The following is a 14249-nucleotide window of genomic DNA, read 5'->3' as shown; positions in this document are numbered from 1 at the left end:
TGCTTGTTTTTTTTTTCGTAAATTTTTCTAATGAATTTTATGCTTTTTACATTGTGTATTGTTTTAATGATTGTATTTTATATGAGATGCGAATAAATCAAATCAAATAAAATCAAAAACCTAAAATTTGTCTTCCAGAGACATAACAAGCTGTCCCCCTTCTCGTGACCCCTCCCACGCCATGGGAACCCATCTGTGCGATAGTGAGGGTAAACTCTGGATCCGCGCTTGACATGTATTTTAGAGAGGTGCTTAAACATGTATATTTACAGTATATTTATTTATATAAAATAATGCTGCATACTAGAACTATCAGGAATAAACATACAGATAAAGGCATGGTATTTTTTTTTTGCAGTTGACTATTATAGTGAAAAAAACTGAGTTTCTGCAAAAGCTCATGTGTGTTACTTGATTTGGATAAAAGCTAAGCCCACATAGACAACTGAAGCAAAAATGCATCCTCCTAGTTCCTTAATCATCAATCATTATAAATCTTACACTAAAGAGAAGAAAATAATGTAAACTATCATTAGCCGTTCACACCAGATTTCATTTATAAATAAATAAATATAACAATGAAGACGCAAGCATATCTTCATAAACGTTTATTTACGATGATGTAGGGCCTATGATAGGTGCGATAGGCATGGAAAGCACCACACCAACATTTCTTTAATAAGCGCCGCTCTCGAATAAGCACTGCACTGAGCTTTGCTTCCATAAAGAAAAGCATTAAAATATTGAATTGTATTTTTCCAGTTTATAAGCTCAACACAGGAAATGTATCTTTAAAGAACACAAAGCGTCAGAAAAAATGCAAAGAAACTCAATTACAGAACATGATTTATTCACACCAGAATACATCACATATTTAATTTCATACATCTTCAAAGCATGAAAGGATATAGCCCAGTACACAATGCATCAAAATACTACCGGCCCACCATCGGCTGAGTAAATTTGTCCGTGCTAAACTAGAGTGCTAGCCCGAAGGTACAACAATCTGCTGAATACAGTTTGAGTGGATCATCATTAAGCGATGCATCGTCGTGTTACAGTCAAATGATCTTACATATACACCGATCAATTTACAGTGAATATTTTCCCACTATAGAGGAAAAAGCTGCGTGCTTTCTGGGAGGGAATTCTCTTGCGATATCTGTTACAAATATAAATATTGGAATTGTGCGACATACACTGTACATACAGTATTTGTCATCACAACATAGACATCACATGTGCTAGGGGGAACCCTAAAAAGACCCCAATTGCAGCACTCATATAGAGGGCACTCTTTTGACTACCATTACTAATGCAGCCGTAACTATTTGGAATTATGTACTGTATGCCAGTGTGCGCCAGGCTTAAAAGAACTTGAGATGCAATAAAAATGTATTAGCTGAGCATCATGATTTAGTCTCTGTTTAATTGAAACAGAAATTTAAACTTGAGTAGAATTAAAATATTTTATATCTGATTTATAGAATATAAAGGAAAAATAAAGGTAAGTTAAGAAATCAAAAATTAAATATTAAGGTGAGAATGACCAATGTAGGTGTGACACAAACTGATACTTTAATACCTGAAGACCAACAAATGGTTTACCTCCATATTCATTTGAAAAATATGTAAAATAATTTGCTGTTGAGGTCCAAACAATTTATTACAAGATTAAAGAAAAAAGAAACAAATGCTTATCATCAATTTTATCATGTCTGATAAAACTCGGATAAAAACAAATTGTTTAAAGTTCAAATAATATTCAAAAAAATTAAAAAATGGAAGCCTAAACGCCACGATTTTCTAAATCTTTAACTTGGTAAATTCTAACAAGCCAATGCTCTGTAGTATAAGCCTCCTCCAAGACATCCAACTCAAAATCTTTGTTTCCAATCTCTGCATTCCGGACACGATCGTAGCCTGTTGGTTTACCTGAAATCAGAATAATGATGTGAATTAATTTTTCCCCCAAAACATAATTATAGGTTAACAATTTGATTAGCACATAGAATGTTGGTATTTTATATACGGTATATATGCAAGTCAGGTATGAATTATGTAGAACATTTCGTGGTTAACTTGAGGGTGCCATTTAGGGTTTATCCTATGATATACCAGTCATGCTTCATGAAGCTTGACGCGATATTTGTGAGGTCTCACCACAAAATATGTCACATGGTTAACAAAAAATCAAAAATTGAGTTTATATTATATTAAGGTAGATCACATTATAAGCTTAAATTTGGTCTCTGAATGGCTTCCCTAGGATAAGAAGATCCAGAGATGTGAGCATTTAAAGTTTAGGGGTACAACATTTTGAGAAAGTCAGCCTCAAAGAAAAAGTAACCTGTACAAATTACAGAATATGTGCAGAGAAAACTGTTTTAGTAAGAAAATTCACTTAAAAAGTATACAACCATAAAATATAAGTATCAAGTTATTCAAAAACATTAAAATTAAAATTTGGTAAAAATTTTTGACTTTGACCTATTCTTGTGAATATGTCAGTCAATATGATTTCACTAACGATGTGTCTTATTCCGTGGTAAGAGTTCACATATTATTGGCGATTGCTTTAAATTGTAAAAAATTAAACATCTACAACAGGACTGTCCACAATGCCGTCTCTTGTTGTCTCACTGTGTCTGATTTTAACTCGCACGGAAATGATAAATCGCGTTGGGATGCATCATACGGCACTGAATAAGTTGGCCTTAGTAGGTACAATTTTAACTCTCAAATGCCTTGTCCAAGGTGAAATAAAAAGCTCCAACTCGAATCCTTTGTATCAAAGACACAGAACCTTACTTCTACAACACGACTTCCATATACATGATATATCACCTTTTAAAACTCCACCATACAGAAGATATTAAAGGTAAAAAAATTGAGTTGATTTATAATATTAGCTCAACATCACAAAAATGGATAGAAAAAACAAAAACAAAAAACCAAAATTGAGAATACAAGTCATAATGTTGATATCTGGGATAAACCCCCTAAATCAAAAAAATCAAAAAATCAAAAATCAAAAGATTTATTTCCAGAGCAAAATACAATTTTATATTATACAGTATATTGATTTAGTGTGACAACAGTAGTAAAGTTATCTAATGAAGGGATTGGTAAAAAGAGACAAATGGCATATAGCAAAACAATGATGACAGATACTTACTTCCTTCAGTGTACACTTCTCCAAATCTATAATAACACATCTTATACATAAGGCAGTTAAGGAGTGTCGGAGAACCTTCTTTATCGATTCGGAATTCCCCCTGTGGTGTGTAGTAATCATTCTCTTTGATATGGGCACCTCTGTCAGTGCTGCCACCAATACGAACCATCCAAAGGAACTTGTTAATATCTGAAAACAACCGAATTATTACCAATATGTTGAACTGGGTATAAAATGCTTGGACTATTACAATAATTCCAAAAAATTATCATTTATGATGATGATGATGATGATGATGAGGACAACAATGACTATCATGACGATGAAGAGGATAAGAATAAATGCCTGCAATGCACCACATAGAGATAGATCATCTCAATTATGATGATAATGAAGATGACGACGATGATGACAACAATGAAAATGATGACGATGTTGATACTTACCATCTGAGGAATAACCAGTCAATCCACCAAATATTACCAATACATAGTCAACATCCAACTCCCTCATAATTTCATAGGCTTTGTCCTCTGGTGATGCCATTGCCTAAAAAACAATATTATCAATCAGTGCATTTGATTACATACATGAAAACAATTTGTTCTACTTTTAGTTTTATTTTTATTTTTCATAAAAACATGTTCTTTGATCATAATACCAAGTTTTATGTGAAAAAACCCAAATATGGCTGTAATATGACAACATTAGCAATATCCAGCAAATGACAATGTCTTTAAACTGTTTGCTAACTCAAAAAATCATTGTGAATTTGTCATTATAATTTTCATTATCATTTATGGCTTTCTTCTTACTTTTGTTCACTTGTGGTGTTTACTGCGTTGCCAAAAAGAATTTAAAATGTCAAATTAAAAAAAAAAAATATATATATATATATATATATATATATATACAACTTACCTGTCCAACTCTAGAAATATGTGTATTATTCCAGGTATTGTTGTCTACTAAGATGGTACGATTTGCCATAGCTGTTATCTGATAGCCATAATCCCACCAAGACATGATCTTTGCATCCTGAAAAATATGATGTCATTGGTATAAATTACACAAAGAAAAAACGTAAACTAAGAAAAATGTAAACTATGGAAGAAGGCATGATCCCGAGAAGATAAAGATCTTGTGATGGGCATGCCTGAAAAAGAAAAAAAAAATCAATACAGACAAAAAATGAAGAGCCAAAAAAACAAAAAAAAAGGAGAAAAAAAAAAATAAATGAATAAACAAACAAACAAACAACTGAAGTTAATGCAAAAGCAGAACATATCAAATCTGACCGCAAATATTAATTTAATAGAACGACATTAGGTGAAGTTTCAATTTTTTTGAAAATATTCTTAGAGAATCAATGTTTAGAATTGGGGGTGGGAGATTGTTCATCATTGTGGGGCCTGAGTATTTAATATTATGTTTAAAATAATTAGTTTTGTAGGTAGGTATGTGAATATGATTTCTAGATCGAGTGGGGTAATTATGAATAGAGTAATTGGGAACAAACATATTGCATAAATTTTTGGGAAGGACAGAATGCATAGCAGAAAAAATAAATTTACCTTGCTGGACAAGATTAATGTCAGTGAGTTTCAGGAGATTCAATTTGGCAAATAAATGGGAAGAATGAGACCGTGGTGGGACACCATCTATGATCCTGATAGCCTTCATTTTGAGAATTTGCAGTTTTTTGATATTGGATAAATATGTATTGGCTCAGACAATGTTACAGTAACTCACATAACTTTGAGCACACATAATTTTTAAAAGTAAAAGCCCTGTGCACACATGCCAAAATATGGTCATGATGACATCACATCATGAACATATATAGGCACATCTTGACTATATATGGGCATACGTCTAGAAGAAATAAACTCAACTCAATCAGCAGTGATATATCCTGGTTTTCTTTTTATACTTACAGCCATGTGTTCACTGGACTGGACGGGCTGGAATCCAACAAAGGAAATCTGCATTGACAGGATAGTTCCAAGGCAGTAGAAGGCACAGTAGGCCAAATAGATACGATGAGAGAAGCGACCAGTGACCATCAAGGCTAGCACATGCATAGGGATCAAATTGACAAGGAAAACATATCCACCCCATGATGATACCTGTAGATAAACACACGTTTAGTATTAACCAAGAGTCAATGAAAATCATAATGGAAGGTGCTAGCTTAGGTAAGGATCACCATCGTATATTATTATTTACGCATACAATAAATGCCAGCCAAACTGCATTACTAAATTTTAACTACTAGTAGATTTTAAGCCTTTGTTGTATACATTGCATTGTATATCAATCAATCTCAATTGGATAATGTTGTACATATTAAACTCTGTTCTGCTCACTTGTTTTTTGCGCACAGTGACCATTGTATTTTGTGCACTATAAATATATAACCTTTAACCTTCAACAATATCTTACACCTTGCGACAGTAAGTTGCAACCGTTATCACACTGAATACTTAAAATGTCCCCAACTACTAGGGGAACTAAACCCATGACCTCCAGTCACTAGTCCGGTAACGCACCACTACACCACCAAGCTTTTGGTGATAATGGAATTGGATTCATTTCTAAATTGCAGAGATTAATAAATAGTAATAATACTACAACACAATTTGTGCATGGGAAAATGATATGATTCATTTTGGCAATAGCTTGACAACACATCAGGCTGAACAGCAGAATATGACAGCTCAACCTACCATATAAAAGTATGCAATAGCACACAGGCTAGCCCAGAAAATGGAGCCAGTTTTGACAGACTTGATCCAGAGGGTGTATGTTAAGAGCATACAAAAAATGGCAATTCCTTCATTATCGTAAGAGCCTGCTACTGAACGGGAAATGTATCCAGGCACGATGGAGATCATAGCTGCTGCTACAAGTCCAGCACTGGTGTCCTGAAAAAAATGAAACAAAAATACACCAATGCAATATAATGTTGTAACCCTTTAGGTGCTCAACAAAACAAACATAAAACACCTTGAAATTCTTTAACTCTAAAAAATATCCAATATAATTATAACAATGTTGTTATAAAATAATCTTGTGTACCGTAAATGTTGTAAAATTAAGCTTAAGTTTAATAATGGTTTTTTTTCAGTTGTGTTTATAACTGTTGTATTTAGTATGCAGTGTTTTGCTTTAAACAAATAACTGTGATAAATAAATGTTGTAGTTTAGAATTATAATTTTGGTTATCAATATCTTTATATAATTTATAGCTTTTTTCAATGAAATAAAATATCCAATCATGTCGAATTTTCAGAGTTTGATTCAACTACAAAAGTACAATAAAATATGAAAAATCTGACAAATATAATATATGTATACAAATTTTATACGTCATATCAACTGTAGAGGTACTGTATCTCAACAAGTTGAGACAATATTGTATTAAAAATAAAATAATTCCACAAACATTATCAAGCCAATATTGGCATGAAAGATACTACTTGAAACAATAACTTACTTTGAGTTCTTTGGTAAGATGATATGTTACCAAAGTTGTGAGGGAGGAAAAGAAAGGGGCCAAGAACACACAGACATTGCGAACCTCAATAGTAATGTGGAAGAAATTTAGAATGTGGTAAATCACAGCGGAGGTCACCATCAACCCTAAAAGAGAAACAATTTGATACGTAAACAAAAATGTGATTTTAATTAAAAAGATATTTTTCATCAACAATTAAAGTCATTTGATATTGACTGATTTAAAAAGTCTGATAGTGGTTTGGTGGTTCAGATGCTCATCTTACAATCTAGATATCCTGGTTTAAATCCTTCAAACGGTAGGATTTTTCTCACAACTAAAGTAGAGTTTACACTGGACAAGCCAGGATGCTGGGATAATTTAAAAAAATATCTGGTGTGAACAGCCCAAGAAAAGCAAGTATCTATTTTTAATTTACTACATAAGCCACTTGGATATTTTAGCAGAGAAAATTCTTTCAAGAATGAAAAACCAAGTCACCATAGCAAACAGCTTAAAGATTTAGCCATGAATGGTGACGCTGATTAAAAACGGTCTCTGTAAAATTTAATCTACTCAAACATTTGAACACTTTATCATACCTGGATATATAGTTCCTCCAATAATACGTCCAAGAGGATACCATGCCCGATCATCAAACCAATTATGAAAGCTGTAGAATCCTTTCTCGGCAAGAAATCGCGTTGTTCGATAGTTAAAGTATGGATCAAACTCGTGAATCACACTTTCAAACCGCAATACAGAAAACAGACGAGTTGAAAAAGCTAAAAATGATACATTAATTATTATAATAAATTGTTAAATTGTGACTTATCAACCAATCAATAAATTAATCATAAGATAATGGTATATAATATTGTTTAATATCAATAAGTGTGTAAAATGATTTCAGTTTATGAAAAATGGGCAACTTACATAAAATCATACAAGAAACAAGAATGAACAACTTCAAGAGAGTTTCTTGTTTCTCATAGGCCATCCGTCCTAAGAAACCTGGGGGCTTGTAACCTGTTCCAACAGCCATTTTAAAGCTTTATTTGTCAATCTATTAAAAAAGATAAAAAAAAAAACACATGAATCTGGTACAATTTCATACATAGGTTTGTGGTGAATCTCAGCCCTTTTTCCTTTTTTAAAGTATCTGTAGGAAACAAGAGCGACTGCTCACCAGTCCGCGCATTCCTCCACGCTTAATACGGTACAGGCGCAAGTTATTATATTGGGTTTTTTGGAAGAGCTAATAGGATTGAAATTTTTAAATAATTAGGATGCTTATCTGTACATTAAGCATGTTCACTTGTACAAAATTAAAATACTGTATCTTAAAATTGAAAAAAATAAAATTTCTTAAAATTGGAAAAAAAAAAATTAATACCAAGACACAACCTTAAGTTATTTAAAACACATCCTTAACCAACTGCGCCATCCATGCGACATGCCCTATTAGTGGTAATGGAAGTAATGTACAATCCTTGCTGAAACCCGTTTTGTTTTGTAAGTGTAGGGGGATCTCAGGGGTCCAAATTAAAAAAACGTTTGTTGGAAATCACCTCTAGTTTATGTGTACAAAATTTCCTGTATGTCCGTTCACAACTGGCGACGCTGGGCGCTTTTAAAGTTTTGGGTACAAGAACAAGAAGAAGAACAGCAGTGAGGCTCTGCGGTCTGCACCTTGCACGGACCCAAAAAGAGGTTCAAGAAAATATTGTGTTCACATATAAGCAACAAAAGTGATGAATAATGTAATAAGCAATAAAAAACCTTATACTTTAAATTCATTAATGTGGAGTCATTTGCAATTTCTCAGCCAATGATTTTGTCTTCCTCCTTAAACACAAATGCTATCATAATTACTTTAAATAATTTTCTTTTCAGTGGATATTAAGCCAGTAAAATGTCTATCGTTCAAACAAAATGTATAATATTTTAATGATATTTAGTAGGAGGGTGGGTGCACTAACCTACCTTGTACCGATCCCTTGTACCTACCTAGAGGTCCTCTAGCCATAGGGCCTAGCCTAGGGGCATACTGAACAAAGGAGTTTTCCTCACTTTGATGGAAAGATGATACATACTGTAAGCCTATTATTATTATTATTATTATAGGCCTAGGGCCTAGCTGGTCTAGGAGTAGGCCTAGGCCCTAGCCTAACTAGCTAAGAGTAAGAAACAAAGTTTACTTTTTTCAGTTTTAAAACCACACAGACCAGAAAGGAAGAAAATGTGGCCATGGCCTATAATCGTTACATACAAAACACGTCTGAGCATTAATATAAAGCCAGTCTAGGCTGGGCCTAGGTCCCTGAGCCTGGCTAGGTCAAACATATGTCTACCTACAGTGCCTGGCCCATGCCTACGCTAGGCCTAGCCTACCCGAGGGCTCGCCGGTCTGACAGAAGAATAATAATTTTTAGGGCTTAATTAAGACTGCAATCAAAAGAAAGTAGAAAGCAAATTATACTTAAGTATCTAAGTTTAACATAAATACATTTTTAATAAACGTATAGAAATTATTCATTAATACAATATACTTTTACAAAGCTGAAAACACAAAAAAGACCATTACCATCCAAGGCTCCAGTGCAAAGGAATACACGTACGTACGGTCGGTAACGGAACGGTTGGAATTCACTGCCGATTCCCAGTGCAGCACTAGCGATGTGTCAACCAGGGGGCAGCCATTGTAAATCCGAAGGTTTCCGAAAGAAAACGATCTATCTTTTTTTATAGACGAATAATAACGTATCGAGGGTAGCCGAACATTACGATTTGTTCCGACAATTTTATGTCCGAATACGAATTATAATAAATGTTGAAAAAAAGTATGTTCACTGTCTATGAGAACAGTTTTTAGTGATTAATTAGTATTTTTTAATGAATATTTAAATATAATTATCTTTTGCTGCAAGGAACCTCACTTTTCTTATTTGTTGTGCCACGTCAACAGGGAGTGAGATTACAAGATAGAATAATTTTGACCCCATGTCATGGGTCATATCTGCTCTTGGTTCAATGAAATTCACCCCCCGATTGTTAGCTCCAAACATCAACAGTCCGGCGGATCTTCAAAACAGCAGAAAAGGAGACAGTTGATCAGGAGGTAGGGTTTATATAAACGCAAAATGTAATTTTCTGGATATTATTTTTATATATGATATGTAAAGATAACATGTAGTTGTGGTACAGTGATACAGTACATACATAGATATCCGCTATATATTAGGTATAATCATATGGCAAAAGTAGTATCGCATCTGGATGAATGATGCGAATCTGCTGAGTGGATCTTCATCACATCAGCAGAGTTGAGTGATGGCCGTTGTGATGGCCAGATTTTAACAAGGTCGTGTAAATCCGATCCTCTTTCATCATTGTTTACCACCAGTTTCAGAATTGTATTATGTATTATTGTAATATTATTGAAATTGCCTAGGCTAAATAGTAATCTCACAAAAAATAAACCTGCCTACTGTCCTCGCATTGACTGACAGTGAACACTCCTCTACTGAGGACACAGGTGGTTTACTATACTGTGTAGGCCTATGCACGTAATGTGTATTTTATGTACATTTTTGTGTGGGGAGGGTGAGGGGTGTTTATGATTTATTTAAACTCAAAATTGTATTTTCTTCAGTTAAGTTCTTTCATTTGTTTAGCTTTAAGTTGTTGTTTTTCTCTTTGTTCATTAGCTTAATATTGACTGTGCTACTTTCTTGTGTGCTGCCACTGTTGTAAAAGTGTAAACAGTAATGTCAAATAAATATTAATATAAGTGAATCGTGACGTCATCACTGCAACTCCCAATGTCATTTGCCTATTTCCCACCGTCCACTAATTTTTCAATTAGTGGATGCTTGGCCTGATTTTTTTTATGTTCGTGTGCAAAAAAAAAAATCCTCATTTTTTTGTCACCGCGAAGACATCGCACACCGCACAGCTAAATGTAAATACGCACACAGTATACGATCATATCACTATAGCAACCGATGACTGCTAAAACACAGTTGATTATAAGAACTAAGATTAAAAGACGGCGATTGACTTATAAAGCAATTAGTAGAGCATCCATCGTACAATAGTGGAAAATTATTTAATACTTAGGTTAGAATGCATTCAAAAATTTTCTTTGGCCCTTGGAGGCCCCCAGGAAATTTTTTTAAGCATTAAATCTAACCGTCGTATAGTATCAGTAATTTATCTATAGTGTACTATGCGGAGCTCTACTAATTGCTTATTATTAATATTACTACTGTCTGTAGTGATTTCTAGTGAGATAGTATCCTCTCCATGACATGCAGTTGATACAAAATGATGATATATATTGGTTAATTGATTCATTTAGATTTTTTACTTAATTTTATTATTAATGAATATATGATTTTGTTGGTTATAATTCTCATAATTGAGGATATTACCACATGAAAATAATATTTAGAAATGATAATATCAGTCATTCATCAATGAAATTCAAAAGATCATTGAATAGTAGGAAACCCTGACAGTGACAGTGACATTCAGATGTTATGCTGTAAATATGAGTATACAATTTTCAAGCTTTTCTGATTCATTTTATTGAAATCAATCTTGGAACTTTTGCAAACTTTAAAAGAACACGTAGGAAATGACCTTGTATGCCACATAATTGATAGTGTGTGGTTGGTATATTCTTTGCTGGTACTGTATTTTTATTTTTGGGGGATTAATTTACATCTATTGTATCGAGTTAACTAGCTGCATGGGTGCAGGAGTGCCACTTGAAAGTGATTAAACTCCCTTTTGGCAATAAAGCTACCACCTGAAGTATCGCTTTGCTTTAATTTTGTATTTTATAAATAATAATGTGGCGAAATATATGAAATGATATGCATTGCATTTGTTGACTTACGAACCCTACATTACTTTTTTATAGGCTTGCATTTATAATCATGCTGAGGTGACCAAGTTTTTATAAAGTATTAAATAAAAACAATGGCTGAGAATACAGCCCAAGAAGGTGAAACGGCGAAATTAATGACAGCAAAAAGAGACTCAACAAAGAATATAGAATGGAGCCGTTTTGGTTTGGCAGAAGATTACAAAGGAAGTAAAAATAACGCTGATGGTGATACCTACCAACAGACCTCTGGCCAACATGGGGAGAAGATTCAAGAGATTTTCGATGAACATCAAGTAGGTATTAAGTCTCATATGCTTGATTTCCAAACGTAGGCCTACAGTACATTAATAATGGATTTAGAAAAGGACTGCATTCATTTTTATGAACGTGTATCTGAAAAGTGCACTCAATGAATGGTATATGCTCTCTGAAATTTGACTCAATCTATTAAGGGTCGCCTTTTGCAAAACATTAATATTCGTTATTAATACTTTTAACTATCAGTCTTTGCAAGTCTCGCCTTTCTTCATAATTTTTTCCCATGAGACACCTAAGGATTGCTTCTGATTGATACATTTTAAGTTGCATTAAAATATAAGAATTACACATGAATATTACAACTTGTTAATTATTTAAGTCAATTAATTATACTTTAATTTAGAATATTGATTACACATTCAATTGATATGTTACAAGCCTACTGTCTATGCATTGCAATAAAAATTTATATATTATTTTAGTCAGTTGGTTTAATTTTTTAGTTGTCAAAAACTACATTCATATTACCATGGAGGTATAAATTACAAGCAATGGTGATGCTTTACTGTCCAATACAACTAGCTTGCATAAATTGACCTTTAGTGTGCATTAAATACTACAAAAATGCTGTAAACTGCCTCCGTACAGTAATGGTTGTGATGAGCAAATATAGATGTGAGGTGGTGTAATATAAAGGAGCTTTGCACAGGCACGTTAAGTTTTCATGAATCGTAAATGTTTTATGAAATTGTGCTACTTCATTATTTGTTAACCTGATTCACAAATAATGCTTAAGAAAAACGTCTTTTTCAATTACAAACCTTTTCCAAACGTTGTGAACAACATAAACTAGCTTTGATACTCACTCAAGTTCAAAATGTTAGGTCTTATGCATACAGTATTTTGAGGTCCAACTAATAGCTTTTTTCATCATGCATACTGTTACCTAAGCGTCAGCTAACAATTTGAAGACATGTGAATGTACTGCTGGTTCTGTGTGCATAGTATATGCGTGTTGAAAGTGTACGTTTTTTCATTCATGGCAAAAATGATTAAAATACTAAAGATATTTGCACAGCTATACAAATGCCAAAGTCGTTTATGCTGTGTATATCCACCATACACAAGATACACATTATGCTTAATAATACTAATAATAAATTAAGATAGGCCCCTACAGTAATTAGTTTATCCTGGTCCATTGTGATAAACAATATAGACTTTTCTACTTACATAAATACCGTTAAATTTTAACTAGAATTCATTTATTTGATTAAGTTTTCATTAAATCCTCATTAAGTTACTACAGTACATAAGATTAGTTATTGTTACAGCAGGATCAATCAGTCGTTGCAATTTCATCGTTATTATGAAATTGTAAGTTTTATCACTAAAGAGGGAATCATGACAGTAGTATTAATTTTGACTTCATTGGTTCAAGCCAATAACAACATCTGCTGTTGAATACCAGCTGTTCCCTAAAGGTATTTTATCTGTCGGTCACATTCAATCAATTATGCCACCATCATTGCCATCATTTAATCCTCTATATATGTCCTAGCTAATATTTTTCTCCATGTTATTTTCTCCTGGTTATCTTCTTCTATTTCCGAATACAGACTTCATCTTTCTCAACACAACCAAATATTCATTCTACTGTAGTGTACTACTTTTCTAACTGTAATCTAACAAAGCATCTTATTCATTCATTCATTCATACATTCATTCCTTCATACAGTACATTCATTCATATATACATTCATTTATTCATTCTTACATTCATTCATTCCTTCATTTGTTTTTTCGTTCATTCATTACTTACTTCATTCATACATGTATCCATACGTACAGTACATTCATTCATTCATTCATTCATATGTTTGTACATTCATTTATTAATACTTGTACATTCATTCATCCATTCGTTCATTCATTCATTCATCCATTAATTAATTAATTCATTCATTCATTCGTTCATCCATTCATTCATTCATACATTCAGTCACTACTCTATTGATCTACAGTATTGAGCCATTTCATGTGAAGAATATTATGATACACAAAATCATTTAAGTAGACAATTAAATAGGTCATCACTGATATGTAAGATTAATGTATGAAAATTATGAAATAAGCTAATCATTTAGACGATTTGTAGGCACAATGCTGTATAACTAATTCAGGAATCTTACATATTATAATTGTTATCTATTCACTACAGTATTATACCATTAACAAAAAGCAATGGAAATTTAATGGTTTAAAACTTGTCTTAATTAAATGACCAGTTCAATGTGTTTAATTTAATTTGTGAGGGTTTTAATATACCACAAAGTATGAATTTGACAATAATGATTTAATAAGCAGCTTGGTGCATAATACGTGGTCTCTATGCACTGGTACAGGTATATACTGTA

General features: G+C 33.0%; 2 protein-coding genes across 3 annotated transcripts in view; one reads left to right on the top strand and one right to left on the bottom strand.

Moving 5' to 3' along the window:
* Positions 1-833: 833 nt before the first annotated feature.
* On the bottom strand, positions 834-9417 carry LOC117103082 (dolichyl-diphosphooligosaccharide--protein glycosyltransferase subunit STT3A-like). The gene is made up of 10 exons (XM_033243577.1): positions 9265-9417; positions 7614-7743; positions 7280-7462; positions 6678-6823; positions 5908-6105; positions 5116-5307; positions 4100-4225; positions 3625-3727; positions 3179-3367; positions 834-1935 (listed from the first exon to the last, which is right to left on the bottom strand). The coding sequence occupies exons 2-10, from the start codon at positions 7720-7722 to the stop codon at positions 1790-1792; spliced, it is 1392 nt and encodes a 463-aa protein (XP_033099468.1). The 5' UTR covers positions 7723-7743; positions 9265-9417; the 3' UTR covers positions 834-1789.
* Positions 9418-9658: 241 nt separating this feature from the next.
* The window catches only part of LOC117103060 (solute carrier family 12 member 8-like), a 34594-nt gene continuing 30003 nt past the window's right edge, over positions 9659-14249 (top strand). For both annotated transcript variants that reach the window (XM_033243534.1, XM_033243533.1), the window contains exons 1-2: positions 9659-9798; positions 11608-11867. In XM_033243534.1, coding sequence (XP_033099425.1) covers positions 11667-11867 — 201 coding nt within the window. In that variant the 5' untranslated portion in view covers positions 9659-9798; positions 11608-11666. The remainder of the gene's footprint in view (positions 9799-11607; positions 11868-14249) is intronic.

Source organism: Anneissia japonica, unplaced genomic scaffold, assembly GCF_011630105.1.
Source record: "Anneissia japonica isolate Jap-2015-1 unplaced genomic scaffold, ASM1163010v1 scaffold284975_len822289_cov185, whole genome shotgun sequence".
Classification (NCBI taxonomy): Eukaryota; Metazoa; Echinodermata; class Crinoidea; order Comatulida; family Comatulidae; genus Anneissia; species Anneissia japonica.
The sequence above is the reverse complement of the archived record's forward strand: the minus strand, read 5'-3'. Positions and strand labels throughout refer to the sequence as shown.